General features: G+C 31.9%; 2 protein-coding genes across 6 annotated transcripts in view; one reads left to right on the top strand and one right to left on the bottom strand.

Moving 5' to 3' along the window:
- Positions 1-7,681, bottom strand: part of LOC140676414 (uncharacterized) — a 57,265-nt gene extending 49,584 nt beyond the window's left edge. Inside the window, exons 1-3 of the mRNA XM_072911447.1 lie at positions 7,502-7,681; positions 7,147-7,292; positions 6,552-6,765 (exon numbers count right to left, since the gene is read on the bottom strand). Coding sequence (XP_072767548.1) covers positions 6,552-6,765; positions 7,147-7,292; positions 7,502-7,639 — 498 coding nt within the window. The 5' untranslated portion in view covers positions 7,640-7,681. The remainder of the gene's footprint in view (positions 1-6,551; positions 6,766-7,146; positions 7,293-7,501) is intronic.
- The window catches only part of Tn (tripartite motif containing protein thin), a 72,848-nt gene that overhangs the window by 30,141 nt on the left and 27,254 nt on the right, over positions 1-15,453 (top strand). For all 5 annotated transcript variants that reach the window (XM_072911437.1, XM_072911439.1, XM_072911438.1 and 2 more), the window contains 3 exons: positions 867-1,100; positions 9,000-9,349; positions 11,385-11,660. In XM_072911437.1, coding sequence (XP_072767538.1) covers positions 867-1,100; positions 9,000-9,349; positions 11,385-11,660 — 860 coding nt within the window. The remainder of the gene's footprint in view (positions 1-866; positions 1,101-8,999; positions 9,350-11,384; positions 11,661-15,453) is intronic.

Genomic DNA, 15,453 nt, shown 5'->3' with positions numbered 1-15,453 from the left:
ACATCAATGCGCGTTTTTAGTATTAAAAAAATATTTTAAAAATGTTGGAGAGAAAAAAAAAATATTCAAAGTTATACGTTTGACGACTAAAAATTATATACATAAAATGAACTAAATAAATTATCTAGATGGATATTATATTTAGTTTCTCTCGCGGTTTCGCAAAATTTATATGGATCACATTTGCGCAAGCTGTTAAGGCTCGTTTGTCGCGAAACGGCGCGGTTCTCCGACTATTATATATGTCGCCTTATCGAGTTTATGTCTTTAATATATTTGCAGTACAATAATAATGAGTAATAATGCGAATGGAAGAAAAATCGATCCGTCATTTTGCCACATAAATTAAATGTTCCTCTATGCGCAACAACGTATATGGCGTTACGTGCGAGCTCATCTTTATTCAACGATGAATCCGAACGCGAGAGAACTCTCATTGAACCGAGTGTACTCTCACGTTTCAAACTCATGTTGCCTTCTGACTGTTCGACCGATCTGTTTTTCTGGTATAATCAAACATGTTTACGCAAGGAATTCAAAAATGTTTTCGCGTAGCATAACAAAATTATGCAATTTATTTTCCGAAGAAATAGAAGAATTTAAAAATACCCTCGTTATTATTATAAATATGAATAATTTTTTTTTTTTACAATACGGTCATATTTAACAAGTACATATTTTATAACAACAATAACTTGACTACTGACATATAGATGATATTTCTATACGAAAATAACGTTACTAAAGGAATGTCACGGGCGCATTGTATAATTAATTCGCGCCATTACACCAATTCCAGTCCATTAATAAGCGACGTACTCGGTGCATTACTAATCGAACCGATGATACATCTCTGTTATTTGTAGGGCGTACAAGCCTTTCCGACCAATGTAACACTGCAACGATTCCTGGAATTGCATATCGAAATCACTGGGGAACTACCGGACCCGACCAGCGGTCAGACCATGGAACGCTGCGGTGTTTGCTCGGAGAAGAGTTACTGCTCGCTGTGCGTTCACTGTGAGAAGAAATGCTGTCCCGAGTGCAAGGACGCGCACATGGATATCCTCAGGCGCGAAATTGCGCGCATCAATTCCCAGGTATGACGCTAACCTTCGCTAAAAAGTCACGAGAAAATCGAGAGACGTCTAGAAAGCGACAATGAACGAAGAAAGAAAAATTCGAGCTGTAATTTGATAAAAAACGAAAATTAAGAAAGTTGAAAATTATGGGATGATAAGAGATATATATATAATTAATTGCTCAACATTTATCGGAAATATTTACCGATATTTCAATATACGTCACACGTGAATTATTATTAAAAATATTTTGTGACCGCGAAGTGAAACGAATCATTATTATCTCTTTTCATTGTCATAATCTATGCGAGTAATTTATCGATATCGATCAAGTTCATCCTATCTTATGTTCGAAAAGCAAGCTTGGCTATGAGAAATTTTGCTATACCTATCGCGGAAACTAATTTAACCAGTTGCATAACTAATTTTCCCTTTAGCTTGCCGAGTAGACGTTAGCTCGGGAACTGTTGTGTTACGGTATCCGGTATTGGGGTGTACTTTAAATTCGTTACGTTTCACCCTTCAGCGACGGAAAATTTATTGCCGTGAAACTTCGCGCATTGCAATTAACCGTGTACGATAGGATAGGAAACAAGATTGTGACCTAGATTTTTGTTTTCTACAAACGATCGTGCAATAGAAACCTGTTAATTAAATCTATCGATAATGCGACATAAATATCAATTAAATGCGAAACAAGAGAGAGAGAGAGAGAGAGAGAGAGAGAGAGAGAGAGAGAGAGATATTCCGATCTTCAATTAAAAATAAAGAAAATCGTCAAGCTTTTAATTCAACGATTTGTCTCAAAATCACAAAAATCTCTTCCGATTTATCAGATAAAAGTTGTTATAAAATTGAGAAATCATTGTACAATAATCTTAAGATACAAGGCTCTAAATGAGATTGTAAAAAATAAATTTTTTCTTTTTTGGAAATAATGGTTTCATTGAACAACAAAGCGAAGAAGGTTGCAACTGTTACTTTCGCCAATCGTCAGGATTATATAGGTTCAATTTTATCGAGAGCTTTATTTATGTCAAGAACTATACAAGACAAATATGTGCTAGATTGTATGGATCGAACAAGATGACGTTCAGGATCGTGCAAATTCATCGCGTGTCCCTAGAAGTGCCTCGATGAATCACGTCTATTTCCAGTGTCGGCATAAACTACGAGGCGCCGTCTTTGAGGCAGTCCAGAGACACCCTGATCGCGCATCGAGAAGCAGGATATTGCGCGTGTAAGGTGCACAGATTCGCCACCACATTTCAACCATCAAAATTGCTAACGCGAAACCATCTATCGAAGTCATCTTCACACTGTGCACCGGAAATTGCGCGTGCATATCTGAAGTGTAGACTCACTTTTCCCGTTCAATAATCGGGAATAGATGCTGATTGCCGTTTATATTTCACCCATCTTTCGGATGTTTAGACATGTTTCGCAAAGATCGATAACGTGTGCAAATGTGTTATTATGAAAGAGAATATTTTTTTACCTTGTCTTTGTTCGCATCTTTGATAGAATTTTAATTAACAAGTTTTATATTTCAGAAATTATAGAGGGTGAGGCATTTATACTGAAACGCCTAAATATCTCCAAAACTATAAGAGTTATAAAAAAATGTTCCAAATAAAAGTCGTATGGTTTCAAGGGGGACATAAGATGACGCCACTGATTTGACCTTTAATAATTGTTTGAAGGTCACATAAAGGTCACCTTTAATTTCTTAAACGGAACCCCCCTATTTTTCATTGCACATTCTTGTGAGAAATTAAAGGTGACCTTTATGAGACCTTCAAACAATTATTCAAGGTCAAATCAGTGGCGTCATCTTATATTCTCCTTGAAACCATACAACTTTTATTTAAAACATTTTTTTATAACTCTTATATTTTTGGAGATATTTATAAGCGTCTCAATATAAATGCCTCACCCTGTATATATTTAATATTAAAAATTGTGTACGTAATTGCTGTACAATTAAATTCTTTCTAAAGAAAGATTGGCCACAAATTAACGTAAAAATGTGTAAATAAAAGACAAGAAAAATCGAGCATCTGGTACACACACATCAATTTTTTGTTTCTTGATTAGATTAATTTATTTATTCTGCAGAGAGAAAGAGAAAGAGAGAGAAAAATAATAGTATAAAATTTCTTCGTACTTTTTATGCACATAATCGTTCATACCGCATTTTCGCTTCTTAATGTACATTTTTTTTAATGTACATTTAATTAGTTAATGAGCAAATTCCAGCGCCGTGAAATTTTTCGAAGTAATAAATCAACGCTTGGGGCCGCATTGGCCCCGCATTGGGGAATTTTACCGTCTCTCTAATTAATTAGTTAACAACCAGACTGTTCCATGTCGCAAAGCTTTTACCTATACAATCTGCTCTTTATAATACGCCGATTTTCATATTGTGCTTTTGAAAGTTTTGCGGCAAAATAAGTGAACCACTTTGGCCTTAATCAATTTTAATTACTCTCGATTTAACAGATAGTATACACATATCGTGAAAATATGTGTGCTTTTTGAGCAACAAAGGGCGATAAAGAATAATTATTATTTCCAAACGTATATGTGGAGAAAAAATAAATTGAACCACATTCATTTCGCGAAATAGTGTGTAAAATAATTCTCTTTTAAAAAGTTTGTTTTATTTATTTTAATAGTATCTGATTTAATCAATTTAAAAAAACAGACTCGTTCAATGTTCCATTTACGGTATGACACTTCGTAAAATTGCGTTTACGTTCAATACATTGGAAAACAGATATTTTTAGCTGTTTTATGTAGCGTACGATGTGAGTGTTGTATGTGTGTGTGTATGTGTATTTCTATATAAAATAATATTTCTCCTACAGCTTCTCTTCTCTTTTCCCTCTGTTGTACACATTTATTTCGTGTGATTTAAGCCATTAATACAATTTCTATCCTGCGTTTCGGAAAATTTCGTTGATTATCACGGTATGAGAGCAACAAATACTTTTGCACACGTGTTTATCTGGCACGTGCACAATATATCGTGTCTAAAAATATTTGATTTGTTTATTTTAATTGCTCGCGATTTAACCGATTTATACAATTTCAATGGTACGCACGACAGGCTGTAAAATCACGCTTGAAAATAACGTCTCTTTGGGTTTCGCGAAGTATAAAAGCAGATTCTCGCAAAATAAATGGCGAGAGAACGCGTGGTAAAATCACCGATGCAACTGGACTTTACCACGATATAAGAAATTATGATGCTAATGCACCGAGATGCCCCGGTAAATGCATTTGTGTCATTTACACTTTTTTCTAACTTTTAGCGAAATAAAATGGATTATTTTATTTAATTCTGCGGATTTATTATGTAAATCGAACACAATTTTATTCCTAATTTTATTTTATACAATGCAACAAAATAGGGGAACGTGGGATAGAACGGCACCGCGGGTGCAATGGTGCAGAGTCGATATCTTTTTACAGAGATGCTACCATGTCATGAAATATGTTGCAATTATTGCTATTAAGTGTCTCTTTCTGCTTGCTGTTATCAGTGATCGCAATATTTTTAGTTGAAAGTTGCTATAAATTATTTAATGCACTTGCTGTTCTCTCCGCGACTGAGTTGTAATTCTTCGATATATTTACATAAGGTAAACAATGATAAAATTCTATTTTTTATTATCGTAAATACATTTATGTTTTAAAATGAACTTTTCTTATTAATTTCTTACTGTGTCCATGCAAATATTGATTAATTATAATTTTTTATATGATTAAAAGTAAATAAATACGTTTTGAGGCTTAATGAAATATTAGCTCACGAAATGTTGTACTTTTTATTTTTATACTAGAGAAAGAAAGAGAGTATACATAGATGCTGTCTTTCAAAACTAATACCAAAAATTATTACATTAAAGGATATTTTTCCATGTTTTAAAGAGAAAAATATTTATTATAACAAGAGAATTGTTTTTATTTATTAATTTATAGTTATCATTTAAAAATACAAATCTATATTCTTATGTTTTATATATCATATTATAATATACAACTTTTAAGAAGTTTTAGACATCAATGTTAATGAAATAAACAAGTTTTGGAGGTAGTTCATTATACCCCGCATGAAAAGCATATCACGAAAATGTAGGCTTTTACTAAATCAATAATCTCGTCTATTTAAACTATTATTTTATAATAAACTTGTGTTTTTTCTTATAGTGGATATTCCAAAGAATATTTTTAGTAAAAAAAAGATCGATTTATTTTTTTTTAATATGTTGAAAACTTGCTCAATGCTTACGTTGGCCGTTCTACCCTACGTTCCCCTATATATCTAACGATATATAATTTATACATGCCATTTTTTGGACATTCTTTTCATCGCACAACAAAATTGGACATATGATACAATGTATAATACGTATGCATATATTTATATATGCATACAGCCTTGGTCAAAAATATTAGGCACCCTTAAATTTTCTATATTTGTTATTTTGTTAATAGTATATAAATACTAAAAAGTACTAAAATATGAGTACTAAAAAGATAAAAAAATTTTTTAAATTTATGAATAACACTTTAAAGCTGAAATTTCAAGCTTTAAAATGTTTTTTTTAAATTTTTTGTCTGCGATCATTTTTCGTCGTAATTTTTCGACTATCGACAACATGTCTGAAAAATACAGATTTAATTTCAAAATTATGTATCTCGGCCAAAAAAAAATGTAGGAAAGTTTAAAAAAAGCATTTTGTAGGCAAAATTTTGTTTAGCAAAATGTTGTAGTTTATGGAACTTGACTTAAATTTCTTGAGAGAAATTTTTTTACCGAGCTGCAGAGTGTCAAAAATACAATAAAATTTTAAGAAACAAAACAATGTTCTTTTTTAAAGCACAGAACAAGGAATATAAAAATTTTTTAATATACTGATAACGCATTAAAGTTGCCTGCAAAATGCTCTTTTTAAAACTTCCTACAATTTTTTTGGGCTGAGATACATAATTTTGAAACTAAGTCTGTGTTTTTCATATTGTCGATACTTGAAAAATTACGGCGAAAAATGATCGCAGACAAAAAATTAAAAAAACATTTTAAAGTTTGAAATTTCAACTTTAAAGTGCTATCGATAGTTTTTCAAAATTTTTTAATCTTTTTAGTATTTATATATTATTAACAAAATAAAAAACACGGAAAATTTAAAGGTGCCGAATACTTTTGACCATAGCTATATAATAAGAAGGCAAATATTATAAACAAGAATTACCATGATTTATATTATTTTTATAATATAATTTTATTGTGTAAATAGACGCACATACATATGTAAATAATACAGAAATTAATAATAAAATATTATAGAGATTATTAATAAAATAATAAAGATTAATAATAAAATTATATAATAAAAATATTTGAACTATGGCAATTCTTGAAAAATATGCTGGGTAAGAAAAAATTATTTATAATCTTACCTCTCTGGGCGGCAATACATTACGTTGAAAGTCGCCATCGATATTTGCGGCTGGATCGTAACTACACACGAGATAAACCTTTCCATTCCAACCGGTGACAATGCCAATACCCATCCACTTCGAATCTTTCCATACCAATTGAGTGAAATTACGCACGTATTTCAAATTCCTCGGTCGTGGTGCGTCGTAATTGTAATACCTGCTCTCTTGATACCTACACACCGAATAAATGAATCGATTATTGCAAAAAGAGAAGATGCGTGCGATTAAACATTTTTAATTATAAAATTAAATTATTTCTTTTTTTAGAGGAAATGTATTGCACTAATTTTTAAAAACTATAGACTAATCTTATTAATTTTTAAATTGTATAAAAATTATAATTTTTTTACAATTTTTCTTTAGTGAGAGATAATTAGAGATCCTTCTTTCTATTTTTTATTAATGTTTGTTATTTGTCGATTTGACTTAAATTTTATTTACCAACTATTACACTGGCATAACAGATTATTGTAAATATTCTGTACTAGAAAGTAGTATCTTCTTTTACATTACTTTTCATCTACATGTCAATATCTGTTGCGCAAATTCTTACCAATATTGCACCGGCTCTTCGGGAAGCATTCTCCAAAGCGGATGTCTGACGTACACATTTTCGCCGTACGGTATATAAGCTTCCTTCAACGCGTCTTCTCCATTTTTCGATAAACTCTTCGCCAACTGCTGAGCACGCTCGTTCAACTGCACAATTTTAAATCATCTATATAGATAGTATATATTATTTAAGATATAATAATGGATTTTTTTCTCACATTGTTTATTACAAAATTATGCAATGACACGTAATTGAACTTGAAAAAAATGGTACGTAGCTAAATTTTTAAAAAATGCAGATTCGATAAAATTTTCAAACAAATAATTCGCAATAGTGATAAAAAGTGATACCTTACCTTTTCATCTATTTGTAACGGCGGCGAACCGTGAATCGCCCGATATTGATTGTGTACTTTTAGGATATCTTCTATGAATTTAGATGGATCTTCTCTGTATACAGAGCAAATCTCTTCTGAGCCATAAATTGTCCCCATTTTTCGATATTTTAAATCTGGTTATAAAGAATATTACTTTGAGTTTTTATATTTCTAACATATGACTCTTGTTACAAAATTAATGAAAAGTTTGTACAAAAAAAATTAATTAGTAACATATTAATTTCCATATTTTAGGTTACATGGTGACTATTGATGCGAAAAGTCATCGAGTCGAAACAATCGCAAAACATCCCGGTATTCAAAATATATCTTATGACTAGGAAAAAAGGTTGATATATATATATATATATATATATATATATACACAAGGTGTCCATTAATTGATGAAAAACCTGCTAATGGCAGATTCTTGAAATTATTTGGAGATGTCATCATTTTTTGCAAGTTTTTAATTTTTGTCATCATATATCTTTGTAATTAAGCTATAAATTAAAATTATGTTAGAGTAAACTGAAATTAACTAAAAAACGTAGTTTTGATAATTTTTAACTAAAAAGTTTAGTTTGCGAAAAGTGTTCTTTTTTTAATCGTTTATAACTCGGAAATTATTGATGTCTCAACATGTTCACTAAGGAAAAATCATCTCCAAATAATCTTAAAAATTTACTGTTAACAAGTTTTTGATCAATTATGAGGCACCCTGTATATATTTATGTATTGCACTAATAATCTGTCTTTAAATTACAATTCTCTCTAAAAGAATTGAACCTTTCTGTATCTTAATTAATTTAGATCAGTGTTAATTTATATTGATCTTACATGAATAATTACATTTAAATTATATATATATATATATATATATATATATATATATATATATATATAGTTATGAAAATATAATTTTGTCGAGTTTGAAAAGTATGATGTGAAACTACGAGAAGCTTCAGCCGGAGCCTTGGCTCTATGATATTTATATGTCCAGACTCTTTATTGCTTCAATTCTGTTCCGTATTCATTCAGGCCTCTATATTTGGGGTCGGGACAGTCATAGCTTAACTGTAATGAAACCTAAATATAATCGTCGATGAGTTTACTTATATCCCTAAGATAAAACGAGAAAAATTTCGGTTTATCGATCTTTGACATATGAGCTCCAAAAGTCTAATAGCGATAAAAATGAAATATTTTTCGAATATATATAAAATATATTTTATATATATATATATATGTTATACTATCATTTTGATTTTGTTTTCCGTTTGAAATTTTTATATGACTAGGAATTTCCATTAATAATGCGTTACATTTACATTAATAATAATGATAATTAAACGCGTTCACCCCCGCCCACTAAGCATTTGCATAATCGATATCGCAATTGCGACACGACAGCTTGTAGGGTTAATGCGAAATTGCATTTCCGGCTTGTCAAATCTTGGTGCTGCTGTGTTCCCAGGTGCGCAGGGGTCTGCACAGGCTGCAGGACGCGCTGGCCCTGGTGGAGAAAAACACCCTGGGTCTGCAAACGAACTGCGCCTCGGTGGCTGAAGAGGTGGACGAGATTTATCGGAGGCTGAGCAAGGCTTTGAAAGACCGCACGGAACATCTGCGTAACGAGGTCGATCGATACCTCGGCACCGAGCTCAGAGGCCTGATTCAGCTCAAAGAGAATCTCGAATTGGAAATCGCGAATATCCAGAGCAACTGCGATCTGGCGGAGGCGCACATAAACGAGAACGTACCGTGGGACGACGCTGAACTGCTGGACACAAAGGAGCTCTTCCTGCGCACGGTGGAGTTTATCAGGTTTGTCGCCCTGTAATCCCCCTTTTTTTTCGACGTCCGTTCGTTAAACTCACAACCACCAGGAGCACCTCCTCTCTTCACCTTTTTCCCCTCTTAGTACGACGTATCCTGGTACGATTTATTATCGGCTATCTATTCCGCACGGTCACCCTTTTTTTACGACGCGGACCGGAAAGAAATCGTTAAATCAAACGGTCGCGGTGTTTTACTTCCAATTCGAATCCCATCCAAGTAACACTTCTTTCATCGATTCAATCTATTGTGATGGACTTTGTGCCGTTTATGAAAATCATCACAGCTGCCATCCTTCGAACGGAATTGTTTGTCGATGAATCGTTTAAATAAAAGAACTGTTATTTTTCTGTATTTCGGATATAAGGCTCTTAATATTTACAAACAAACTATCAACCTGGCGAATAAGAGCCATACGCAGATGTTAATGCGTAAATTTCTTAGAAATTAATTTTTTCCGCGAAAATTGACACGTGCACAGGGCACATATTTTACTTGGTGTATTTACCAAGAAATAGATTCTCATTTTTCAGAATTCTATACCCTCTCTTTACCCCCCCCCCTTCCTAAAGAGACGTAGGCGAGAAAAACTATTTGTTGGTAAATACACCAAGTAAAATATGTACCCTGTGCACGTTTCAATTTTCGCGGAAAAAATTAATTTCTAAGAAATTTACGCATTAACATCTGCGTATGGCTCTTATTCGCCAGATTGATAGTTGTATGTTTGTTTTTTCTGTGTTTGTATCGAGCAAAGTTTATTTATCATAATTAAGTTCCTTTTATATAAAATATAATTACATAGAAAAATTAATAACTTAGCTGTTTCTTGAGTGAGATGGAATATTTATAGAGTGAGTCAAAGGAACCTGACAATTTTCAAAATAAAATAAAAAAAATAAAATATAAATTAAATATTTATTTCTTGTCAAATAATAATGGGACATAGAATCTATTACTTTAAAAAAAACGAATAAGATCAAATAATGTACTCAAATGGTATTATATCTCCTATTATTATTTGACAAGAAATAAATATTTTAATTATATTTTATTTTTTTAAATTAAATTATATATATAATTTATATTTCATTTTTTTATTTATATTTGAAAATCATCAAGTTTCTTTGAGTCACTCTTTATAATACAAAATCTTTAAAACGCGTAATATATAGCGATACCCTGAAGTGAAAAAATTGATCATAATTTGAACGCTGTCGATACGAGTGCATCGCCATTAGCATCAGTTACGTGAATTCCTGCGGAGATTTGTGTTAATAGCATTGTAAGTGCAATCCAGCGTTAGTTTCGTAATGTAATTAACGTTATCACACGCGCTATTATGAAACATGTAACGTGCCCGTCGTAAAATAAAATCTGCCGTGAATTACAGACGCAAATTGTTACGTGTAAAAAAAAATAATACATCATTACTACGTATAAGAAATTATACATTTATTAATTCAAGTACAATAATCGCGTAAAGCAAACAACAAGATATCGACTAAGGGCGCATGTCTCAATTCCATGGAAGTGATTGCACATTCATCGTCGAGTAATATACTTCATTAGTAATTAACATGTCGAATTAATTTTAACAGCTCGCGTTTCTACATTCATAGAAATTTCATATATGCTAAATAGGGGAGGAAAGTTGCGTAATCCTTTCTGGAAGTACATTATTTACATGAAATCGCTCACGCTGTCGTAACTCTAGCTCAACCGGGTATACGCATTCTATATCAAACGTCGAGATGATGTCGTTAACTATACGCAATTTCTCCATTTATCAACGCGTAAAATTAAACAGATGCCAAAAATATATCGAAAATAATAGCTATATAAATCACGATATTGGAAAAAGATAAATAAATTTTTCATCAGATTACGCGAAAGGATGACGCGTTTTAGGACATCCGAATATATTTATTATACTTCTATCAATCGTACACCATAAATGCTGAGTTGAGTTTATATGACAAGCGGCTTGCGACGAATGAAGATGAGCGATTGTTCATTGCAGGAATTTCGAATACGAGGCGGGGGATTACAGCCGGCGAGTCCGTTTCGTGATGGCCCACGATCCGAATCAGCTTGTCCTTCACGTGGCGGGTTATGGCGAATTGAACATTAAAGCGGAAAGCGGAAGCGGTGGATTGCTTGGGAGCTCGAGCAGTTTAGCCCCACCCGGAGGTTCGCCTGGCCTCATGAGGAGCAAAAGCGATCACCGTCTCGCTTCGCAATACAGACAACAAGAGGAGGAACGACTGGCCAGGAATCGATACGTTCCCGAATACGAGTAACTATTGCTTGCTTTTACGTCTCTTATTCTGGATGCTCGAGTATCCGGGTATTATTTGTCGTAATAGCGATTGCCTTTCCAATTGCTCTTCCTAAACTATTGTCGTAAACTATTTATTTGTTGCGGTGATAAATCGAACTTTATCGTATTATACTTGCACTATATACGAGTATATTATTTTTGAGTAATTTATAAAAAAAATAATTATATATACAGTAGTATATTTTTCATTTATCTTTTTATTATATTTTATCTACCCTCGCCGCAATACGTTAGAAATGTTCCTTGATATTACGGTAATAATATCAATATATAAAATGGTTCAAATCTTTCTGAAAGCAATAGTTGTCACACGCTTCATAAAGCTTGAAAAATACCAGAATATCAGTTGGAAAAGAAAACTGTTCGGCATGATATAAAACTGCTTCGGAAAAGCTATTTATATAAACCTCGACTTCTTCAGTCCAATAGCAATCTAAGTCGATTAGAAAAAAAACTTCCAGACGGCGAAACTATTTCTTCTGCCATTTATCAATGAGATCAATTTACCTTCGATCGTAAAGCGGGTTAAAAACAGCAAGACAGTCAAAAGAGACAAGAAACGTCCTTGGATCGTTAGAGTAACGATCCGACAGATCGTTACTTCTTAATTTACGACGCCAAGATTCGGTCTGTTGTCGAAATAATAAATTAGCTGTCGCGAAAATTCGCAGTTTTATTTACGAGGCGAGATGTATCGCGCGCGTCGTATTTTCCATATATGAGATGATTGTGAATAATTTGCGTGTTGTTTCTGTTTTACGTTAACGTAAGGGATATATTTTTTGTAAAACTGCTGAGCCATGAAAGTAAAAAGCATGCAGACGATATATTTTATTATTTATCGTTATGAAAATGTAACAGATCGGACCGATAATATCGAGAATCATGGCTTTTCTTGCCGTGAGGATCTAGATAATGGAACTATTAATATTCTATTCGCGTAGCAGAATTAACGATGCAAATATGGCATTAGATCGGAGTGTAACGATGATTGGTTCGTGCCTATTACTCGCAAGTCTAGTAAAAACATGTTTACGAGACATAGATAGTTGTACAATTTTCTACAATTTTCTGAATCGTCTAAATAAAAATTCATATAATTTTATTAAACCTAATAATTCCAATAATACTTTTACACACACATATATTTAGTAATAAATATTTTTTAAATTATAATTATATTTTTTATATCACGATATATATATATACATAATTAAATAACATTCCATACAAAAGCATCATTTGTGACTATTACAACTTTAATGATATGATGATATGGCAAAAAGATCACATTTTAACAAAGTATTTTTTTAACAAAGTATTAGAAATATATCTTGGTATAATATTAATAATGTTAATAACCATATAATATAAAAAGCTTTTAAAGATATATAATATTTATTTCATAAAATAATCGTGAGTGTGAAAATAATTAACTCATGTATTCTAATAGACTAAATTATTTTATATATATTTTACATATTTTATACAACAATTTATTATAAAGCGTTTTATCTTACTTAACAAGATTCTGCAACATCATCGAAGAAAACTGCATATTTTCCGAAATATCTCATATGTTTATTCCGGCATAAGTTATAAATACGTATGCTTCGGCATCTTCTCATTTTCTTCGTCTCTCTCTGTCTCTCTCTCTCTCTCTCTCTCTCTCTCTCTCTCTCTCTCTCTCTTTCTCTTCTCTTCTCTTCTATTCTATTCCGATTCAAAGGTACCTTCAGCTCGGAATAGGCGCGTCGGGTTTAATTACTGCCTGTTTCATGCCAGTCGTTAGGGGCTCTCGCCAGCTCGTTTTATTAAGCAGCCTCGTCAAAATGTAAATTAAATGCTTTAGATACGCGCAAGCACGTATTTTTTTAGTAATTAATGTTCGCGAACTGCAAGACCTACTTCACATGCGGGAATCGTCTCAATGCCATCTGTGTATATATATTCCGTTTGTTATATAATTACGAAAATTGTGATCGCATTTTGTACGATTATTAGAGAAAATATAATTACTTGTCGTCTCATCAATTTGTCGGTCGCACTCGAATATTCAGATATATCGTTGAATTGTAAATGCATCTCCATGCGATGCATTTTTATCGCACGGAACGCGCATACCGCGATGTTTATTTTTGACACTTGTGATATTCGAGCAGAAATTCCGTTTTATTCGTGCTTTTTTTCACAATACGTTCTGAAAAGCGCGCGTGTCCGTTCTCTTTTTGCGTTGCGTGAAAAACCGAAATATACAAATGTCTGTCATCGTCGCTGCAATTTCTGGCGCGTGTTCTTGCTAGCGTTTTGGAGCGTGATGATGCCTGATATCATATCACGGAAATGTAGCTAAATGGTCACATGTTTAAAATCGATAATATTTTATAATATTGTAAATAGTGCAAATGCAGATAGATGGATTAAAAGGTCAGAAAATTTTACAATACACATACATATATACATATTATACGTGCGTGTGTTTATCTATAGGTATTTTGTAACCGTAGCAAATAAAGAGGATTATGTATGTATATGTAATACATTATCGCACGCGCGGAAAAAATTTTGAATTATGTACATATGTACATATATAATTATACTTTTATTTTTAGCCTCTTTTCTCTCTTCTCTTGATGAGAAATAATAATAATTTATCATTTATTAATTAAATAAGCTCGATTCAGTAATTTATAAATTCGCTATATATTTTAACGTTTTCTCCCCCATTTTTTACAAATAATGTTTTTTTTTTTTTAATATAATAAAACACTTTATCGTATAAATTTCTCGTGAATATAATATCATATCGTAAATAATAATTAATACTTGGAAGAAATAAATGTTGTTTGCTGATAGATTTTTAAGATTTTTGTGTAAAACTGTAAGATATAAACTTTTTTAATAACGACTCTCGAATTCGAAAGTGATCAATTCTCCAAGCTAGCATCTAATTATTTCCATCCGCTTTAAACTTGATTCGGATTTTCTCGCAATCTGTAAACAAAAATATTTCGCAGAGAATTTCTTGGAATGCGATATTGCAATTCCTCCGACGAATGCTGATGGTACAAACTTTTGATTAAAAGATTAAGACTATAGCTTGATTTTTCAGCAGTTTTCGACATAAGAATCATTATTATAAACTGAAAATATATTCCAACTGCTTTCTCGATTCTAATATTTATTTATCGATTTTTCACATATGCATATAGGTTATCGATCGTTACGCCATTTGCATTAATTAATAAATGTGTAATTTTTCCAACTTATAAAATCAAGAAAAGAACATATAATTTTTAGAATTTTGATTATACAGTAAATTAGAAAGAGATCTTTTATTAGACGACAAATAAAAATATATTATTTAATTTTAATAAATTAAATAATATATTTTTTATTAAATTTTTTATTAGAAACATTTGTAAATGCATTTTGGTGGCATCATTATTTTTTAAAATTGAAATTGATCGAATATCCGGTTGAAAACTTGATTTTTAATCTACGCAACACTTTGTTATATTTGCATTGTTAAAATAATTATTACAAATACATCTCTTTTTTTATCAGAGTATAACATTATACGTGATATCGTTGCTGATGGCATGCTTTAACATTTAAAGGGTTAAAAGATAAGACGAAAAAATTTCGTAGAGCCTATCAGCGAGCTTAAAGGGAATATCGAAGAAGATGATATGAGGGTAGAAGATGGAGATCCCCTAATATCATTTCGTCCTGTCACCGGCAATCC

This window comes from Anoplolepis gracilipes, chromosome 2, assembly GCF_047496725.1.
Source record: "Anoplolepis gracilipes chromosome 2, ASM4749672v1, whole genome shotgun sequence".
In the NCBI taxonomy this organism is placed as follows: domain Eukaryota; kingdom Metazoa; phylum Arthropoda; class Insecta; order Hymenoptera; family Formicidae; genus Anoplolepis; species Anoplolepis gracilipes.
This window is presented reverse-complemented; position numbering and strand designations above follow the sequence as displayed.